Genomic DNA, 20,521 nt, shown 5'->3' with positions numbered 1-20,521 from the left:
CTCAACAGAAAACCTTTGCACATTAACTTTTGTTTGTACCCAGCCTTAACCAATAGCATTTTCCAGCTATTGGTTAGGAAAAACAGCCTCAAGAATGACCTGGTTCGCCCTGGTTTATGATTTATGGTTTATGGTTTATCATGACTTGAGTTTAACTCATAGAATCATCTATTACAATGTCCTTCCTGTCGAAGACTACTTCAGCTTCAATTGCAACAATACACGAGCACACAATAGATTTAAGCTTAATGTGAACCGCTCCAATCTTGATTGCAGAAAATATGACTCTGATCAGTAACAGAGTTGTTAATGCTTGGAATACACTACCTGACTCTGTAGTCTCTTCCCAAAATCCCCAAAGCTTCAACCAAAAACTGTCTACTATTGACCTCACCCCATTCCTAAGAGGTCTGTAAGGGGCATGCATAAGAGCACAAACGTGCCTACCGTTCCTGTCCTAATGTCCCCTTTGATAGTATCCAATTTCATATAGTTATTACATATTTATGGTTATATATATGCTTATATACTGTATAGTTATTTCATGCTTATGCTTATATATAATGTTGTGACAAATAAAATAAATAAATAAATAAAAAATTCAGATATTCCACACGACTATATTGTCTACGTTTTGTCTTTGATTTTTCTGCTTCTGCCAATGTTGTGACAAATAAAATAAATAAAATAAATAAAGTAATTTTCACCCCCATGAAGTTGCTTCTTCAGATGTGCCAGTGGAAAGCAAACAAAACAAGGCCCTTTCCTTAAAATCAAGGGCAATTCAGCAGTAATTATTGTCCCATCTTTCCTTAGCAATTGGAAAATCTTTTTTTTCTCTCCTGTAGTTGTAAGAGCAAGGGTTAACATGTGACTTTCTTAAGTCAGTGTTGCCATCATAAATTATTCTGACAGGCCTTGATTTAAACCGACTGCCATAGAACTCTTGCCTAGAGTCACGTAACTGCCTTCTTTGAATAAAGTTATCAATTTTCTTCTTTTTTAAACTGCCTTCTTTGAATAAACATATCAGTTCACACGTACCCGATTGCATAAAGTCTTCAGATTCCCCCGCCCCACACTTTAAATTCTCTTTAATCTACTGGTTGACTCATATGACATTCTGAATTAGAAACTAGTCAACTGAATTGAATTGAGTGTACTGTATGAACCCAAGATAGCATATGTGATAAGAAGTGTTGTTCTGTTGACCTCAGAAATCACGTGAAGCCTGAAAATTCACGTTGCTGGAGTAAAACCCTGGATAATAAACATGGGTGTGACTTTTACGAGTTCATGAATTACCGTAAGTTATTTATTCACCCATATGCTCCATCTCTCTTCAAACTATTTTATCAATGGCTTTTGCTCCAAAGTATGTTTGAAAAGCAGGGCGAAGCACAAAAAATTAGAAATCTATTCTGCTCTATATGGTCTAATTTTTTTAGCTATACTTCTTCAAGTCATGGGGAATAGAATAGAATAGAATAGAATAGAATAGAATAGAATAGAATAGAATAGAATAGAATAGAATAGAATAGAATTCTTTATTGGTCAAGTGTGATTGGACACAGAAGAAATTTGTCTTGGTGCATATGCTCTCAGTGTACATAAAAGAAAAGATACATTTGTCAAGAATCATAAGGCACAACACTTAATGATAATCGCGGGGTACAAATAAGCAATCAAATCATATTAGGAAACATTCAATCAAGAAATCATAAGGATACCAGCAACAAAGTTACAGTCATACAGTCATAAGTGGGAGGAGATGGGTGATAGGAACGATGACAATTATTCTATAAGAATACGGAATTTTCTGTTCTCTCTAGAGATTTTTGATGACGGGTATCTTTCAGTAGGAAAGATACATAAATTGATGCAAAGAATATGCAGAAGGGAGCTTAACTGTCAATCTGAGTAGAGTTGGAAGGGATCTTGAAGGTCTTGCAGTCCAACCCGCAATATCAAGCAGGAGACCCAATATCATTTCAGACAGGTGAGTATCCAGTCTTTTCTTAAAACCTCAAAAAACCTTCAGTGATGAAACACCCATAATTTCTGAAGGCCAGCTATTCCACTGGTTAATCGTTCATTGTTAGGAAGTTTCTCCTTAATTCTCTCCTTAATTAGTTTCTATCCATTGCTTCTTGTCCTGACTTCTTGTGCTTTGGAGAAGAAGTTAACACCCCCCCACTTCTTTGTGACAGCCCCTCAAACACTGGAAGACTACTATCATGTCTCCCCTAGTCCTTCTTTTCTCCAGACTAGCCATATCCAGTTCCTGCAACTGTTCTTCGTATGTTTTAGTTTCCAGGCTTTTCATCATCGTAATTGCTCTAAGGTACAACCAACTCTTGCATTTCTCTGAATATCAAAACATAGCAGCTACCACTGTGCCTTCCCGCTCATTCCCACTGCTTCCCACATTTCAATATCGATGTTAGCTAAGTCAGGGGAGTCAGCGTTACCTATAAACATGTCTTGGCATCTGGGCAATGCAACGACATTGAAAAAGTCAATATGCTTGTTGCAACTGTACAATTGAAGTCCTACCTTGTCATGCTGACACATTTATTATTTATTTTAAGAGTTACAAGGTCATTCAACTCAGGCTGTGTGACACTGGGGGACCGTACAACGTAAATGCATATTATTATTAAAAAGTGCGTAATATTAATTTTAAAAAAAGTTGTAAAAATTAGCAACTAAAAATACAAAAGCTAAAATGTACAATGGTAACACAGCACCAAACAAAACCAACAAAACCTCCGTAGGGGGCTGCCTCACCTGCCCTCTAGTGCTTGGAGAATTAAAAAGATTCATATCACAAGATCTAAAATGGACAGCCAACATCAAAAACATCATTAAAAAAGGACAACAAAGAATGTTCTTTCTGCGCCAACTCAGTAAGCTCAAACTGCCCAAGGAGCTGCTGATTCAGTTCTATAGAGGAATTATTGAGTCTGTCATTTGCACCTCCATAACTGTCTGGTTTGGTTCTGCAACCCAACAAGAAAGACACAGACTTCAGAGAATAATTAGAACTGCAGAAAAAATAATTGCTATCAACCTGCCTTCCATTGAGGACCTGTATACTGCACGAATCAAGAAGAGGGCCGTGAAAATATTTACAGATCCCTCACATCCTGGATATAAACTGTTTCAACTCCTACCCTCAAAACGACGCTATAGAGCACTGCACACTAGAACAACTAGACACAAGAACAGTTTTTTTCCGAAGGCCATCACTCTGCTAAATAAATAATTCCATCAACACTGTCAAACTATTTACTGAATCTGCACTACTATTAATCTTCTCATAGTTCCCATCACCAATCTCTTTCCACTTATGACTGTATGACTGTAACTTGTTGCTGGCAATCCTTATGATTTATATTGATATATTGACCATCAATTGTGTTGTAAATGTTGTACCTTGATGAACGTATCTTTTCTTTTATGTACACTGAGAGCATATGCACCAAGACAAATTCCTTGTGTGTCCAATCACACTTGGCCAGTAAAAATTCTATTCTATTCTATTCTATTCTAAGAGTTGGGGCTTTGATTATGTGGTTGTGGCTTGTCTTTGGGTGGGTGAGGAGCAGTGAGGGGTTGCCCCCCGGTTCGGGCCGGTTCTATAGAACCAGTAGTTAAACCTGTGGAAGGCTCCGCCCACTGACCCAAACGTCATCAAAACTCTTCTGCGCATGTGCGGGCACGATGCAAACCAGTAGTAAAGATAAGTAGAACCCACCCCTGGTGAGAAAAATGTCAAAATGGCAGCGATTAGCACTTAATTATGACTACCCTCCAATAAACCTAAGGACAATTTTATTTAATTTTTTTTAAATTTCACCTTTATTTCTTTATAAGCAAGGTAGCAAACACACACAATACTCCTTCCTCCTCCTGTTTTTCCCCAACAACCATGCTGTGAGATGGGCTTGCCTGGGAGTGATTGGCCCAAAGCCACACAGTTGGTTTTCATGCCCATTGTCTCCTGATGATGCTTGGCCCAAAGTCACCCAGCTGATTCTTCGAGCTAAGGTGGAACTAGAACTCACCATCTCCTGGTTTTCTAGCATGGTCCCTTCGCCACCAGACCAAGTTGGCTTTTACAAGTTGTTGAGTTGCTACATACATGCAGCTTCTTTGTACAAACCTCATTCTTCTGTAGGACAAAGAGCTGCCAACTTCAACTGTGTGGTATTACAACAGTTTGTCTTTATTACAACAGTTTGTCTTTTTCTCAGAGAATTCCAGCGAGCAAGCAGCCCATTAAGGTGGGCAGAGTGCTGTAGCAAGTACAACGTGCAACTGATATTTTGCACTGTCATGAGACAGGTGATGTAAGAGTCCCTAACTTCAACAATTGCTCCATTTTAATGTGACGTCAGCCAAATGTCAAAAAAAAATATTCTTTTTTACAGCAAATGTTCAGAAAAGCACCCAAGCATAATTTGCATCGTTTCTGTGATTCATACAGAGGGAAATTGGGGAAAGATTGAGTACATGATGCAATCCCACAATCAGATTTTGTTGGGTTTTGAGAGATACTGTTGTGAGATTTAAACACCCCCCCAAAACACCCACCAGGCCCAAGGTTGACTCAGCCTTCCATCCTTTATAAGGTAGGTAAAATGAGGACCCAGATTGTTGGGGGCAATAAGTTGACTTTGTATATAATATACAAAATGGATGAAGACTATTGCTTAACATAGTGTAAGCCGCCCTGAGTCTTCGGAGAAGGGCGGGATATAAATGCAAATTTAAAAAAAAAATTATACTAATTCAATAGACAACTCTGATGTACAAAGAGAATTTATTGGAATGCGTTTGCAAATGCAGGCCTCCACGTCACTTCCCAAGTTGGATTGAGATCGTGAAGCACGCTTTTCAAAGTTTCAAACAATGCTTTTATACCTTTCCCCCAATATACATAGCTCCTTCCCCCTCAGTTCCTGCCTGTTTATTATCCTGCGTACGTGTCCAACATGATTCCTTTTGGTTATGTCTGGAACCCATACCACATTTCAGACATCAATATAATTGAACGTGTCCAGAAATATTTTACAAGAAGAGTTCTCCACTCCTCTGAATACAACAAAATACCTTATGCCACCAGACTTGAAATCTTGGGTTTAGAAAACTTAGAACTCCGCCACCTTCGACAGGACCTGTGTTTAAATCATAGAATCATCTATTGCAATGTCCTTCCTGTTAAAGACTACTTCAGCTTCAATCACACAAGCACACAATAGATTTAAACTTAATGTTAACCGCTTCAATCTTGATTGCAGAAAATATGACTTTTGTAACAGAGTTGTTAATGCTTGGAACACACTACCTGGCTCTGTGGTCTCTTCTCAAAATCCTCAAAGCTTTAACCAAAACTGTCTACTATTGACCTCACCCCATTCCTAAGAGGTCCGTAAGGGCGTGCATAAGAGCACAAACATGCCTACCGCTCCTGTCCTATTGTTTTCTTTCATTATATCCAATTAATATAGTTATTGCATGCTTATGCTTATATATATATGCTTATATATTATATAGTTACTTTCATGCTTATGCTTATATATACTGTTGTGACAAAATAAATAAAAAAATAAAAAAAATATTTATCAATTTCCAATTTCCTGTATTTTGCAGCAATTGCTTTTGCTAATTTACAACGGGATGCATCTTATTTCTCTCACCCTTTGTGGGTGAATTTTCTTGAACATTTTGGTCAAGCTGACACATCCTAATTAACCTTTTTCCTGTGGCTTTTCCTTTGCCTTGTTACTGAGGCTTTGCAATAGAGCCTTTATAATTTCTTTTATGCAATTAATACATTCTATAAAAGAGTAACTTTTTATCTTTTCTTACAATGTGAAAAGTTACTTTTTCCTTTTTTTAAAAAAAATACCCCTCTGTTTTGCAGAGGAAACCTATATGAGCGTGACCAAAGAGAATCCAGCCAAGCTTACCAGTAAAAAATTGAAAAAATTTTGCTACTAGATCCTTCCAAAGCAGTGGTCACCAACCACTGATGGTCCGCAAGAATATTTTGATGGTCTGTAGAAAAATTATTTGCATTTTGCACTAATACTAAATACTATTTATCTTTTTAAAAAATTCGTATTGGTGGTCCGCAGGATTTAAAATTATGAATTTATTGGTCCCCGAGGTCCGAAAGGTTGGTGACCCCTGCTCCAAAGGGTCTCCTGCTTAGAAGGAGGGGTTGAACTAGATCAGGGGTCTCCAACCTTGGCAACTTTAAGCCTGGAGGACTTCAACTCCCAGAATTCCCCAGCCAGCTTTGAATTCTGGGAGTTGAAGTCCTCCAGGCTTAAAGTTGCCAAGGTTGGAGACCCCTGGACTAGATGACCTACAAGGTCCCTTCCAACTCTGTTAATCTGTTAGAAAGGAAAAGTGACAAAGTCTTCATCAAACGCTCTTGGATCCCCTGTGGGCATCAATGATTTTTTTTTTAAAAAAAAATTAATCCAGTACCCTCATCCTCATTTTAACTAGCAAACTATTCACTAAAATTGCTGAAAGGGTGCAACTTCGCTTTTTCCAAATGCCCGATTAGAACTAAAACTCGGGGTCCGTGGAAAAAAAAAACAACCGGGATCGGGACACTCATATAACTCGCCCTGCCAAGTTTCCAAAAAAGTTCCGGAGGCGCGTCTTAAAAAAAACAAAAACAAATGAGATTAAAGTTTGTCCCTCACCGGCCGCCGTTGGACGTCATTTTTCTTTTGCCCTCTTTCCTCGGGCGAAACCATTAAGGCCAAGGGACGGAGGGGGGGATCATCCCGGAAGGTGGTTGTGTCCAGGCGAACATTTTCTCAGCGCGGTTTGGCTCACTTGATTCCCCTGCAGGTAGAATCGATGCGTTCGTTTCGCTCGCGGGGCTTCGGCGGGTTTGCGGAACGTTTCGTTCCGTCCTCGGTTTTTTTTAAAAACAGGCATGCATTTTAAAAAAAAAAAAAAACATAACTTGAAATGAGTTTTTTTTTTCTTCCCCTCCCTCCCTTTCTTCCGCTTGCTTTGCTAGCTTAAGTAAAGCTCACGTGGACAAATTGCAGGCGACCTTTGGTTGGGTTATAAGTGTTTGTTAGGATCGGGTGCAAACTCCCCTTCCCTTTTCCTCCCGGAGCTGCATTCACACAACCTGGATAAGCAAACCCGGAGGTTGCATTAGCAACCGGCTGCAAACTTTCGAGGGCAGATTTTGCCTGCTGGGTGTGAATGCAATCCAGCTAGTTTGGTTAGTTTTTTGAGTGTTGTTTTTTTAATGGTTCTGGATTCTTGCGCAAATCCCCAGAAAGGGATTTTTTTTCCTTCTTCTTCTTTGAACTGGGCCCGAGTTGCGTGATCCTGATTGCTTAAAAGGCGGAGGGGGTCGGGAGAAAATCCAGGGCTGCGTGATCACAAAAACGGATTGCAAAATCCTCATGACATTATGCTCCTCTGATTTTGCAACCCCAGTATCCTATTGTGTCCCATTCCCCTTCCCCTTTCTGGTTTCCTAGCATGTGGGACTACAACTCCCAGTATTCCCAACCAGCGAGTGGGAAAGCCATGAACCCCAAAAAACATACATGATTGGTAAAAAAAAAGCATGTTTGATCTAATTTTGCAATCATCCAAAGGATTTTGGTTGCATTGAGAGTGAGGTGGGAGGGGGGATGAAAAATAGAGAGCGGAAGAAAAGTAGAATTAGCCAGCTTTGGCTTTCTTGGAAGAGAAAACTAAGATAGGAATTAAGAGTCGTCTGGAGTGGGAACTGGGGAAAAAGAGGCTGTGATTACAAGTTATAACGTGGCTTGTTGATCCAGCCACCAGGGGTTTTGACATGATGGTTTGGGAGAGTTACTTGGCTGTAATTGAACAAACCTAGGTTTAGCAGGATGCAGGTTTAGCAGGATGCAGGTTTAGCATGATGCATAAGCTTTACTTATCTGTAATTGAACTAATCAAGGTTTAGCAGGTTGCATAATCTTTACCTGGCTGTAATTGAACAAACCTAGGTTTAGTGAATGTATAAGCTCTTCCACAGACTGTACACACAACTGACGGGGGAGGCCAAGAGTAAGACTTATACAGGGATGGGTTACCTTGCTGCTTCTGGCTGCGTTCACACAACACCTTCATTTAGTTTCTGGACCATCTCTTGCTGACCAAACAGCACAGCAGGCTAAAAACCACGAAACTGGTGAGTTTCACCTTAGGCATGAAAAGTAGCTGAGGGAACCTTCCTCTTTTTTTGTGCCCAACCCACCTCGCAGGGTTGGTGTAGGGAAAAGAGTAGGAAGGAGCATTCGGTATACAGGTAATCCTCGACGTACGACCACAATTGAGCCCATAATATAGGTTGCTAGGTGAGACATTTGCTAAGTGAATTTCGCCCCGTTTGATGACCTTTCTTGCCACAGTTGTTAAGCGAATCACAGAAGTTCTTAACGTTAGTCGTCACATTGGTCCTTAAGTGAATCTGGCTTTCCCCCCCCCTACCCTTGACTTTGCTGGTGAGAAGGTCGCAAAAGGGGACCACGTCTTTGGTTGTTCGGGTTTTCTCCCGTGTAAAATTGGAAGTGTCTTGGCGACGTTTCGACAAAGTCTCATTCGTCATCTTCAGGCTTCAGCTTCGTGCTTCTGGGAGCAATATATATATATATATATATATATTTAATCAAATTTTTATACCGCCCTATCTCCCGAAGGACTCAGGGCGGTTTACAGCCAGATAAAAATACAGAAAATCATACACAATAAAAACTAATTAAGAAACTTATTTAAATAGGCCAAAATTTAAAATATATATCCCATGACCACGGACGGGGTCATGCTGCAACGGTCATCAATTTGAAAAAGGGCCACAAGTCGCTTTTTTTTCAGTGCTGTTGCAACTTCCAACGGCCGGTCCCTAACTGTAAATCGAGGACCAGCTGTATTGAATGTAAATATTAATATAAATATATGAAATGCTAATATAAATATAGTTATTTATATTTAAAAAAAACACACACACACAAGAAAGAGGTTAGTCCAATATATATATTGGACTAGAAAGAAAGAAAGAAAGAAAGAAAGAAAGAAAGAAAGAAAGAAAGAAAGAAAGAAAGAAAGAAAGAAAGAAAGAAAGAAAGAGGTTAGTCCAATATATATATTGGACTAGAAAGAAAGAAAGAAAGAAAGAAAGAAAGAAAGAAAGAGTCCAATATATATATATATATATTGGACTAACCTCTTTCTTTCTTTCTTTCTTTCTTTCAAACCCAAGGAGAGAGCAGCACCTTCCCCCAGACGCGCAGAAGCGGCTGACCCGGGTTCAGGCAGGTTGTGTGAACGCAGCCTTGGGGGAAAAAAGGCTGCCTCCGTCACCGGCTACCTCATCGCACCGCCTGCCTGCCTGCCTGCCTGCCTGCCTCTCTCGGCGGAGAGAGAGAAAATAACGGGAAGGTGCCTATTGGCCGAGCGCGGCGGCGGCGGGAGCCTCCCCGCGGCTTGCCGGGCTTTTACGCCTCGCCTTCTCCGGGCTCCGGCTCTGGAAGGGATGCGGTGGGGCGCTGCGGCCGGCTCCCCGCGGGGACAGCATGACCCGACGCGATCGGCTCATGAAGGGAAGACCGCAGAGGCAGCCTGAAGCCGGCAAAGATTCCCGGCCGGGTGAGTTTTTGGAAAGGCAGGAAGGATGCTCGGGCGAGAGAGATGCAGGGAGGAGGATGCCCGTTGCAGGCGATGCTGGGGAAGGGAGGGGATGATGGTGGGAAGCATCCCTCTCTCTATCCAGCTGGGCTTTGCGGGGTGGGTGGGGGCCTTGGCCGGCAAAAACGGAGGAGGAGAGGAGGGGAGGTCTGTCCTTCTCCCACCCCTTGCAAGCAAGCAAGCAAGGCAAGCCAGCTTCTCCTTTTTAAAAAACACACACACACAAGAAAGAGGTTAGTCCAATATATATATTGGACTAGAAAGAAAGAAAGAAAGAAAGAAAGAAAGAAAGAAAGAAAGAAAGAAAGAAAGAAAGAAAGAAAGAAAGAAGTTAGTCCAATATATATATTGGACTAGAAAGAAAGAAAGAAAGAAAGAAAGAAAGAAAGAAAGAAAGAAAGAAAGAAAGAAAGAAAGAAAGAAAGAAAGAGGTTAGTCCAATATAAATATATATATATTGGACTAACCTCTTTCTTTCTTTCTTTCAAACCCAAGGAGAGAGCAGCACCTTCCCCCAGACGCGCAGAAGCGGCTGACCCGGGTTCAGGCAGGTTGTGTGAACGCAGCCTTGGGGGAAAAAAGGCTGCTTCCGTCACCGGCTACCTCATCGCACTGCCTGCCTGCCTCTCTCGGCCGAGAGAGAGAAAATAACGGGAAGGTGCCGATTGGCCGAGCGCGGCGGCGGCGGGAGCCTCCCCGCGGCTTGCCGGGCTTTTACGCCTCGCCTTCTCCGGGCTCCGGCTCTGGAAGGGATGCGGTGGGGCGCTGCGTCCGGCTCCCCGCGGGGACAGCATGACCCGACGCGATCGGCTCATGAAGGGAAGACCGCAGAGGCAGCCTGAAGCCGGCAAAGATTCCCGGCCGGGTGAGTTTTTGGAAAGGCAGGAAGGATGCTCGGGCGAGAGAGATGCAGGGAGGAGGATGCCCGTTGCAGGCGATGCTGGGGAAGGGAGGGGATGATGGTGGGAAGCATCCCTCTCTCTCTATCCAGCTGGGCTTTGCGTGGGGTGGGGTGGGGGGCCTTGGCCGGCAAAAAAACGGAGGAGGAGAGGGGAGGGGGAGGTCTGTCCTTCTCCCACCCCCCTTGCAAGCAAGCAAGCAAGGCAAGCCAGCTTCTCTCCTTTTTTTAAAAAAAAACAACTCGGGTGCATTGCAGCAAAATCTGCTTTGGGTTGGGGGGCAATTTGATCACCGCGGGCAGGCAATTTCCAGCCGTATTGATGCAGGGGTGGGTGGGCGAGAATAGCGGCCTGTTGGAGGAGGGAAGGGTCAGCCTGACAGATCAAATAGGAGGGGGAAGGGTCAGATTGACAGATCAAATAGTTGATTTGGGGGTGGGCGGGTGGGGGAAAGGCCTGTTGGAGAGGTGGGGGAAGGGTCAGCCTGACAGATCCAGAGGGGATCTCTTCTTCCCCCCCCCCCCACTCCATTCCCCACCCGGCGTTGTTCATTACAATACACCAGCAACCCTGGGAAGTGAAATCGTCTTGTTTTATTGGGTTTTGGCAAAGGGAGGGTTGGGAAGGAAGAGGCTCAGCGGACAAACCCAGGGTTTTAAACTAAACCAGGCTTCCTTCCTCCTTGGTGAGAATGTCACCCGTGTGTTAACACACGTCTGTGGGGGTCTCCTGCTCGTGCAGGGAGTTGGACTAGATGACCTCCCCGAGGTCCCTGCCAACTTTGTTAGTCTATGATTCACAGTTGCGTAGACCTGGTTGGGGGCATGCGTGCAGGCTGTTGTTTTATAGGGCCTTGATTTCATGGGGTGGAAGCCTTTTTTAGGTGCAAAATGATGCTGGGTGGAGAAACTACAATTGGAAACAGACGATGACGTCCCAGTGATGTCATCACACCCCAAAGCACCGCTTTTATTTTATTATGTTATTTGTTCAACGTAGATGCCTCTTGTCTCGTTAGCCAAAGCTGCTCGGCATACAATAACTTGGGGTGTTGTTTTTGCACCATCGGGGTTTGCGACAGCAGCCGCTGATCAGAATGCATCAGAATTTGAATACAGAACCCTTCCAGGCAGGCTAAGGGGTGTGTGTGTTAATGCTCGCATGAGCTGGGTTGCAGTATCTCTGATCACCCCTATTTACAGACACCCTTTTTCTGAATTCAGCCCCGCCAACCTTCACCATGCTATCCCAATTCCTGGCAGATTTGCTGAGAAATAAATTCTAATAGTGCATGCTGGATTCCCAACAAACAGCATTTGAAGGGGGCAGACTGACTTCTTAGATGTGAGTCAACAATTCCAATCGCTTCTCATTGGCTATAATGGGCTGCCTTGAGTGTTATATAACAGGGGTCTCCAACCTTGGCAAATTTAAGCCTGGCGGACTTCCAACTCCCAGAATTGTGGGAGTTGAAGTCTGACAGGAGAGTTTTGTTGGCTAGGGAATTCTGGGAATGGAAGTCCGACAGGCTTAAAGTTGCCAGGGTTGGAGACCCCTGTTATACAGGACACGTGGTCCTCAATTTATGACCACAACTGGGAACAGAATTTCCAGTGCTAAGCAAGGAATTTGTTAAGCGAGACATGCCCAATTTTGCCACCTGTTTTTTTTTTTTTTTTGGCCACAGTTGTTAAGCAAGTTGCTGCAATTATTAAGGGAATCATGAGCTCTGTTAAGCCAATTTAACTCCCCTCGTTGACTATTCGTTGGGAGCCAGTTAGGAAGGTTGCAAATGGAATTCATATAATCCTAGGATTCTGTAACTGTTTAAAGTACATGCCAGTTGCCAAGTGCCCAAATTTAAAGACCTACCTAGTAGCTCCATTGGACGCTGTATTAAAATCCGCATGAATGCTAAACTGAGTGTTTCTCAACTTTGACAGTTTGAAGACAGGTGGACTTCGACTCCTGCAATGCCCCCGACAGGAGTGTATGTGACTTTCCGATTCTGGGAATTGAAGTCCACCCAGTGAAATGGTATAGGGTCATGATGGCGAACCTATGGCAAGCGTGCCAGAGGTGGCACACAGATCCCTCTCACCCGACAGGTGCACTGTTGCCTGCTGCTCTTGGTTTCTGTCTCACCAGCCAGCTGGTCCTCGCGGGCACCAGTGCGCTGGAGAACGGCCCCCAAAACTGCCAAAAACAGCCTGAAAATGGCCAAAAAACCCAGTCTTCAGGTTTCCAGCGCATGCACATACACACGCATGCGCATTCCAGTTTGGGCACTTGGTGCTGAAAAGGTTCGCCATCATTGGTATTGGGTTTCCTGCCTGAGCAGGGGGTTGGACTAGATTTCCAAGGTCCCATCCAGCTCTATTCTGATTGAGTGACATTTCATTCCATTTCATTCCATTCCATTCCACATTCTATATTTTCTCCTCTCCTCTATTCCATTCCACATTTTTTTTCTATTCTATTCTATTCTATTCTATTCTATTCCATTCCATTCCATATTTTCTCTATTCTATTCTATTGTATTCCATTCCATTCCATTCCATTCTACATTCTATATTCTCTCCTCTCCTCTATTCCACTCCATATTTTCTTTATTGTATTCTATTCCATTCCATTCCATATTTTCTATTCTATTCTATTCTATTCTATTCTATTCTATTCTATTCTATTCCATTCCATTCCATTCCATTCCACTATTCTGCTGTCTTCAAGTTGCCAAGGTTGAGAAACGCTGCCTTAGTAAGTTATACATATTAAGGCCCTTAGCTTATGGATCAGTGTATTGTGCACAGAGACAATGTTATGTGGAGACAGTAATAGAGAGATTCAGAAGTTACTTACTTCAGTAAACTTCTGTGGAATCGAAGATATGCCATGAACTACTCTCAGTTTGATATTTGGCATCTTTAAAAGCCTTCCTCGCAGTTCTAGACTAGTTCTAGAAACAGCAATTCTTATTATCTGCAGTTTTCTCCAGACACCTCAAACAATCTAGTTCCAAGAGCAGGCTTCCAGATGTTTTGGGTTTCAGCATCCTTTGGTCTCCACCAGCTTGGCCACCAGGAAGGCCTTTTGGGGGTTGTAGTCCACATTCCGTGGCTTTCTGTATGTGGACGCCGGGGTAGAAATGCACCCACATTTCCCAAGTACGCATTTTCCAATGCTCCTAATTTTGACTTGGAAAAATGGGGGTCCCTCCAGTTCCAGAGAATCTTTCATCTCTGGTTGTTCAAACCCCCCCCCATTTTTCTTGTTGACCACCACCCCCCTCCCTCCTCCCACTTTGCTCAGAGCAGCTGAACTCTTGGTAGCACATCTCATTTCTCCGTCAATATACTAGTTTCTCTTCTCTGGACTGTGTTCTGAGCATGTTGCCATAGCAACTCCACACTTACGCCAAGTTGAGCAATAGCAGAACCACGCCGTAATTGGATCCCAGGGCCTTGTGAGATACAGGGAGAGCTCCTAAAGGGAACCAAGCTATTGAAATGCTGCTGGATAATGGAGGTCTAATCTATATACCCCCCCCAAAAAAAACTACTCCATACCAAATCTAAGCTAAATATCAGCAAGTTCAACAAGTTCTCTTGCTTCCTCTTCAGTTTTAGTTATAATGGCAATATCGTCTGTAAACAAGAATAAAAATGAAAACAAACCATCTTTCTCTCGTTTAAAGAGACATTTGTCCGCTATACTTGCTTTAAAACCTATGGCATTTAATTCTTTTCCCAAGTAACATACCCAACGAAAGGGAAAATCCAAGGCTAGAAGTTCCTCAAAGTTCCAGTTTATTAGAGAGGTCATATTATCCACATCTACCTTAAAGAAGGCTGAGAGACAAAGAATTGAATACTTTGAACTCTGGTGCTGGAGAAGACTCCTGTGAGTCCCTTGGACCAGGGGTCTCCAACCTTGGTCCCTTTAAGACTTGACTTTGCTGGCTTTGCTGGCTGAGGGACTCTGGGAATTGAAGTCCACAAGTCTTAAAGGGACCAAGGTTGGAGACCCCTGCCTTGGACTGTGTAGCCTAAATTGGAAACCTGAAAATATTTATACAATAAGCAAAATTAAATTTAAAAATCAACTTCCGTCTATTAAATACAAGGGACCCAAAGTATTTAAAGGGTATTTTATTCTCCAGAGCTTTATTCTCCAGCATGGTTCTTCTTTAGTGACCACAACTGGGAACCAGCAATTTGGCTCTTAGCAAAATAGTCGCTAAGTAAAACTACAACTATGCTTAAGTTTTGCTCTGCAGGTAATCCTCAACTTGTGACTGTAATTGAGCCCACCATTTCAATTGAAAGTCACAGCAGTCATAAAGTGAATAATGCCTGATTTTACAAGCATTTTTTGCAGTGGCCATTTAGCAAATCTGGCAGTCATTAAGCAAACCCGTTGTTTGGGTGATAACATTTTGGCCGGAAACTAGAAGTAAACACCAGTTTCTAACAAAAACATCGTAAGACTGAGTTATGTGTTTTTTCCCGAAGGCCATCACTCTGCTAAACAAATAATTCCCTCAACACTGTCAGACTATTTACTGAATCTGCACTACTATTAATCGTTTCATAGTTCCCATCACCAATCTCTTTCCACTTATGACTGTATGACTATAAGTTGTTGCTGGCAATCCTTATGATTTATATTGATATATTGATCATCAATTGTGTTGTAAATGTTGTACCTTGATGAACATATCTTTTCTTTTATGTACACTGAGAGCATATGCACCAAGACAAATTCCTTGTGTGTCCAATCACACTTGGCCAATAAAATTCTATTCTATTCTATTCTATGTGATGCAAATGCCACAAACAGCCATAAATGAAGGCCATTTTGTCAAGTGCCCAAAATGTGGTCACATGACCGCAGGGAATGGATGAGCGGGCAGATGTCAGATCTTCAAATCCATGTCACAAGTCCCATTTTCAGGCTCCGTCGTAACTTGGAACGGCCGCTAAGCAGCCCGTTATAAGTCAAGGACTACCTGTACAGACCTGAGCAGGCGGGTGGGTGGGTTGGGGGTAAATAGGAAGACTGGTCCCAAAGTTACTTTTTCACCCGTGATGAAACTTGCAAACAGACACTAAAAGAGGCAGTCGCTAAATGAAGACCCGTCTCTCTCTGCTGGATTTCTAGTAGTCGGCAAGATAATTTTTCAGGCACGGATCGTTCTCTGGTAAGCAGAAGCAGGATTGGTAAAAACAAGCCCTGTTTTGTTGAGGGTATATTTCTTTTCTGAAAGGATGCACAAAGCTTGTTTAAAACTTAACCCGAATCCTCTCCAACTCCCCTTCCCCACTTTATTCTCTCCCCATCCACTCCCCAACTCCCATGCCTGCAGGTTATATTCTCACCCGACCAACCCTTGTCCTCATGCTGGAAAGGGGGGAAGAGCCCTGCATGAGCAATAGCAAGAACGGAGTGGGGAGTAACCCGCTGAGTAGCAGTGTCACAGGTAAGGAAGGGCTGGGCGAGGGAGGTGGGTCGTTTTACAGTGTTTCCCCAAAAATACAACCTATTCCAAAAGTAAGTCCTAGCTTGATTTTTTTTACATGTGCACCCAATATAAGTCCTAATTAAGATCCCACCCACTCCAGGGTGTGCACTAGGGGTGAAATCCAGCAGGTTCTGGAAAACCGGTAGCGGAAATTTTGAGTAGTTCGGAGAACCAAGAAATACCACCTCTGGCTGGCCCCAGAGTGGGGTGGAAATGAGGATTTTGCAGTATCCTTCCCCTGGAGTGGGGTGGGAATGGGGATTTTGCAATATCCTTCCCTTGGAGTGGGGTGGGAATGGAGATTTTGCAATATCCTTCCCCTGCCATGCCCACCACACCCACAGAACCGGTAGTAAAAACATTTGAATTTCACCACTGGCTGGAAGGGAGTGTTTGGGAAGGAATCCTCTATCTTCTTTTTTTTTTTTTTTGCACTTATATCCCGCCCTTCTCCGAAGACTCAGGGCGGCTTACACTATGTCGAGCAATAGTCTTCATCCTATTTGTATATTTATATACAAAGTCAACTTATTGCGCCCCCCCACAACAATCTGGGTCCTCATTTTACCTACCTTATAAAGGATGGAAGGCTGAGTCAACCTTGGGCCTGGTGGGACTAGAACCTGCAGTAATTGCAGGCAGCTGTGTTTAATAACAGACTGTCTTACCAGTCTGAGCCACAGAGGCCCTTTCTATCTATTTCTTATTTTATTTTTTTCTCCCTTCCTTCCAGATTCTCAAGCCTTGAAGGAGAACGCCAAATCACCTTCGCCCTCGGCTCTGTCTTCCCCACCCGCCACGGAGTCTCCCAAGCCACCTCGTTCCCGGCGGCGGCGGCCTCCCGCTGTCCTGCCTTCCGATCGTCCCTATCAATGCAAAGACTGTGGCAAGCGCTTCGTGTACCGCTCCAAACTGGCCACCCACCAATGGACTCATTGCGCCGAGCGCCCCTATAAATGCCCCGACTGTCCCAAGAGTTTTAGTTATCCATCCAAGTTGGCTGCCCACCGACGTACCCACACTGGGGAGCGCCCCTTCCCCTGCTCTCTGTGCCCCAAGCGTTTCGGACATCGCTCCAAGCTGGCCGCCCACCAGTGGATTCACACGCCGGAGCGCCCGTATAAATGTGCCGATTGTCCCAAGAGCTTCTGCTACCCTTCCAAGCTGGCCGCCCACCGCCGCACGCATACGGGGCAGCGGCCGTACCCCTGCAGCCGTTGCGGGAAGAGTTTTTGCTACCCTTCCAAACTGGCTGCTCACCAACAGATCCACGCGGCCACCGCAGCGGGGAGGCCTTACCCATGCATGCGCTGCAGCAAGAGTTTCCGGCAGCTGCGCAATCTCACCCTTCACCAACGGGTGCACGAGGATGGAGAAGCGGACGACAACTTAGCCCAGGACAAAAGCCACAGCAGTGGCGACAGGCCCTAAGCTGAAACCGCTGGGCTCTGTGAGGGCGCAGGGAGAAACTCGGATAATTTGAAAACTTGGTTGCTGTAGGGATCGTTGTAAATAATGGAAAGTTATGGTGGAGCTCAGGGTTGCACTGTAACCTCCAGCAACCCATAACTTCTCTGTTCTTGGCTTCAATGGCGAAAACGCCAGAGGACCGGCTCCCCCTCAAGAGACCAAATGCTGAAAACTGTTCCGGTAACCTTGTTTCTGCAGTGACCAATGGCCTACTCTACCACCTCGTTTAAGTTATGCAGACTTCTGCACCTTCACGATTTGTTTTGCTTCAGTTTTAACCTTCCAGTTCTCCCCAAACACAATCCTGGTCATTCCATAGTCCAGGATTGTTCCATGCCAATGAAACAAACAAAAAAAAAAACACCGTTGAGATTCCTACACTAATCTTATTTAGAGAAGTGAATGCCTGTACCAAACCTCACTTGTCAGCAGAGCAGAATCTGTTGTGTGCTTTGCACAATAGGAGAAAGCTGTGTCTGTGGCCGTGTATAGTTTTGTTTTACGCTCAACTGGTGCATGCTTGTGTCGGAATGTGGAACTCTGCATACCTGTAATCCAAGGGTCTATAAACTTCTATCTTCACTGTGCATTATACAGGGGCTACGTTGCAGCTGCCTTGACCAGTCAACCTTTGGCCGTGGAAATCGGAGGTGTTTAATATGCATGAACTAGCACATCGCATTGGACAGGAGTTGGGTCTGCTTTTAAGAAGAAATCTCTTGATTATTATTTTTTTTTACAAAACAAAAGCGGAGTCTGACAACGTGGCAATTGGTGAAATCCACCAGTGGGATCGCTTAAGACACAAATTCCAGGAAAGAGTGGGCAACATTTATGTTTCCAAAGGGTTGTAGAAACAGGGAAAAAGAAAAATCATTTGGCAAATTCACGCCACCCTCCAGGTTTGTCGTTGACACGTTGCATCAAAAAATGCCTCAGGCCACTTCAGGATTCGCTTGGGTAGTCTATGAAGGCTGAAGGAAGTGCGTCGGTAGCACGCATAGAAAGCAGATTTTACACATGAATTTCTCGAGCTAAAAGGGGCTGCATAATTTTATTTTCACCATGTAGTACACACAATTTTATAGCCTGCTTCCTTCTTAACTCCTATGTGTTTGGTTTACTCGTACCACACCGAAAGTTTCCATTTTGCCCCTCATTATTGAATATTAAATTCCCACTCGGATTTTTCTCTCCACCCGTTTCTCTCCCATGCTCTTCTAGACCCAAGTCCGCTTTTCACTATGATCCACAATTAATACACACGTGTTTTTTTTTCTTGATAGCTGGTAAAACCTAATATAAGTAGCCCTCGGCTTACGAACACAACTGAGCCCAAAGGTTCAGTTGCTAAGCAAGACGTTTGTTAAGTGAGTTTTGCTCCATTTTACAACCTTTCTTGCCAATCGCTGTTAAGCGAATCACTGCAGTTGTTAAGTTAGCAACACGGTTGTTAAGTGAATCTGGCTTCCCCCATTGACTGCTGGGTCAGAAGATAAATCACATGAGCCCGGGGGACTCTGCCACCGTCATAAATATGAGTCAGCTGCCCAGCGTTTGAATTCTGATCACGTGGGATGCTGGAACTTCTCGTTCAGTGTGAAAACGGGCGTGTGTCACGTTTTTCCAGTGCTGTTGTAACTTTGAACGGTCACAAAATGGGCTGTTGTAAGTCAAGGGCTACCTGCAGTGCATCTTTCCACTTCCCCACAAACTAGCACGCACGGACTTCCCTATAATTCAGATTTGGGTGAAAGGCAGGTGGAAGGTTATGTGTGATTGGTTCCTAGTCTGTTTGTAGCTGTAGTCAAACAAAAAGGAAAGCTCCATTAGATGCTGGAGTTTTTGTCTTATTTTTCTTGAAATAAAATAAAATATAAAAGCAAAACGCCTTTTTGAAATTAAGGTATGTGTCGTGTCCCACTCCTCCTCTGATGGCCGGGTCGGGGAAGTCCGTATCAAGCGTGGCTGCAAAGCCTCTGCAGCTTTGCCAAAGTTCTGTCAGAGTTCTCAGGGCAGGCAGGAGACCAGGATGTGACTTCAGCAATTCAATTTAGACTTTGCCTGACTCAAAGAATGCCAGAAAGCAGATCCTTTATATAGGCCATGGGGTGTGGCTCCATGACTCAGCACTTATCCAGGCCTGCCCCTCCCTTCCTTTTGCTGACGTCGCCTCTCCACTCTCCGGAAGCGTGGGTCCCTCCAGCCTCCAGCTGTTGGCAATTCACATTCCTCAGGCTCACATGCTGTGGGGGAGGGGGAGGGGTCTAGTTGCTCCGTTTGCCTGGGCATGGTGCCAGGACTGGGGGCTGAAGGCACGTCAGGCCCTTCGTCTTGCTCGGCCTGTCTGGGCATGGTGCCAGGGCTGGGGCCTGGAGGCATGCCAGGACATTCCTCAGAGTTCGGCAGAAGATAACCCGGCTGCGGGGGAAGCGAGCGAAACACAACAGTATGCTTGGTGCGTGTGAGAAAAAGGTTGCGGGTTTTAAGGTAAGTCGGTCACAGAGGGAAGGTCCAGCATGTGAGCTAGAACAGGGGGTCTCCAACCTTGGCAACTTTTAAGCCTGGTGGACTTCAACTCCCAGAATTCAGCTTTGCTGGCTGGGGAATTCTGGGGAGTTGAAGTCCGCCAGGCTTAAAAGTTGCCAAGGTTGGAGATCCCTGAGCTAGAAAGAAATCTGTGTACTGGTAGTCCTCAAATTAATGACTAGAAGGGACCCTGCCTATTCATTAAGTTGTGATGATCATAAAACCAAGGTCATCACGTAACCAGAGCCGTTATCTTTTTTGTAGCCGTTATAAAATGAATCCATTGTTCGCTATGAGCTGTTTTTGACCAAAAAAAGGGGGGGGAGGGGGAGTAAAATGTGGTCATGTGATCATGAGATGCTACAAATGGTCATAAATGAGGGTCAATTGTCAA

At 44.0% G+C, this 20,521-nt stretch overlaps 1 protein-coding gene across 5 annotated transcripts; it reads left to right on the top strand.

Annotated features, from left to right (window-relative positions):
- Positions 1–6,786: 6,786 nt before the first annotated feature.
- ZNF575 (zinc finger protein 575) lies at positions 6,787–20,135 on the top strand. 5 transcript variants are annotated; one of them, XM_058195023.1, is made up of 4 exons: positions 6,821–6,879; positions 15,447–15,807; positions 15,973–16,086; positions 16,862–20,135. In XM_058195023.1, the coding sequence occupies exons 3-4, from the start codon at positions 16,005–16,007 to the stop codon at positions 17,557–17,559; spliced, it is 780 nt and encodes a 259-aa protein (XP_058051006.1). In that variant the 5' UTR covers positions 6,821–6,879; positions 15,447–15,807; positions 15,973–16,004; the 3' UTR covers positions 17,560–20,135. The 5 variants fall into 5 exon arrangements, with proteins under 5 accessions (XP_058051005.1, XP_058051006.1, XP_058051007.1 ...); XM_058195024.1 differs by having other exon boundaries at positions 6,840–6,879; positions 15,712–15,807; XM_058195022.1 differs by lacking the exon at positions 15,447–15,807 and having other exon boundaries at positions 6,787–6,879.
- Positions 20,136–20,521: the final 386 nt, after the last annotated feature.

The sequence above is a fragment of the Ahaetulla prasina genome, chromosome 10, assembly GCF_028640845.1.
Source record: "Ahaetulla prasina isolate Xishuangbanna chromosome 10, ASM2864084v1, whole genome shotgun sequence".
In the NCBI taxonomy this organism is placed as follows: domain Eukaryota; kingdom Metazoa; phylum Chordata; class Lepidosauria; order Squamata; family Colubridae; genus Ahaetulla; species Ahaetulla prasina.
The sequence above is the reverse complement of the archived record's forward strand: the minus strand, read 5'-3'. Positions and strand labels throughout refer to the sequence as shown.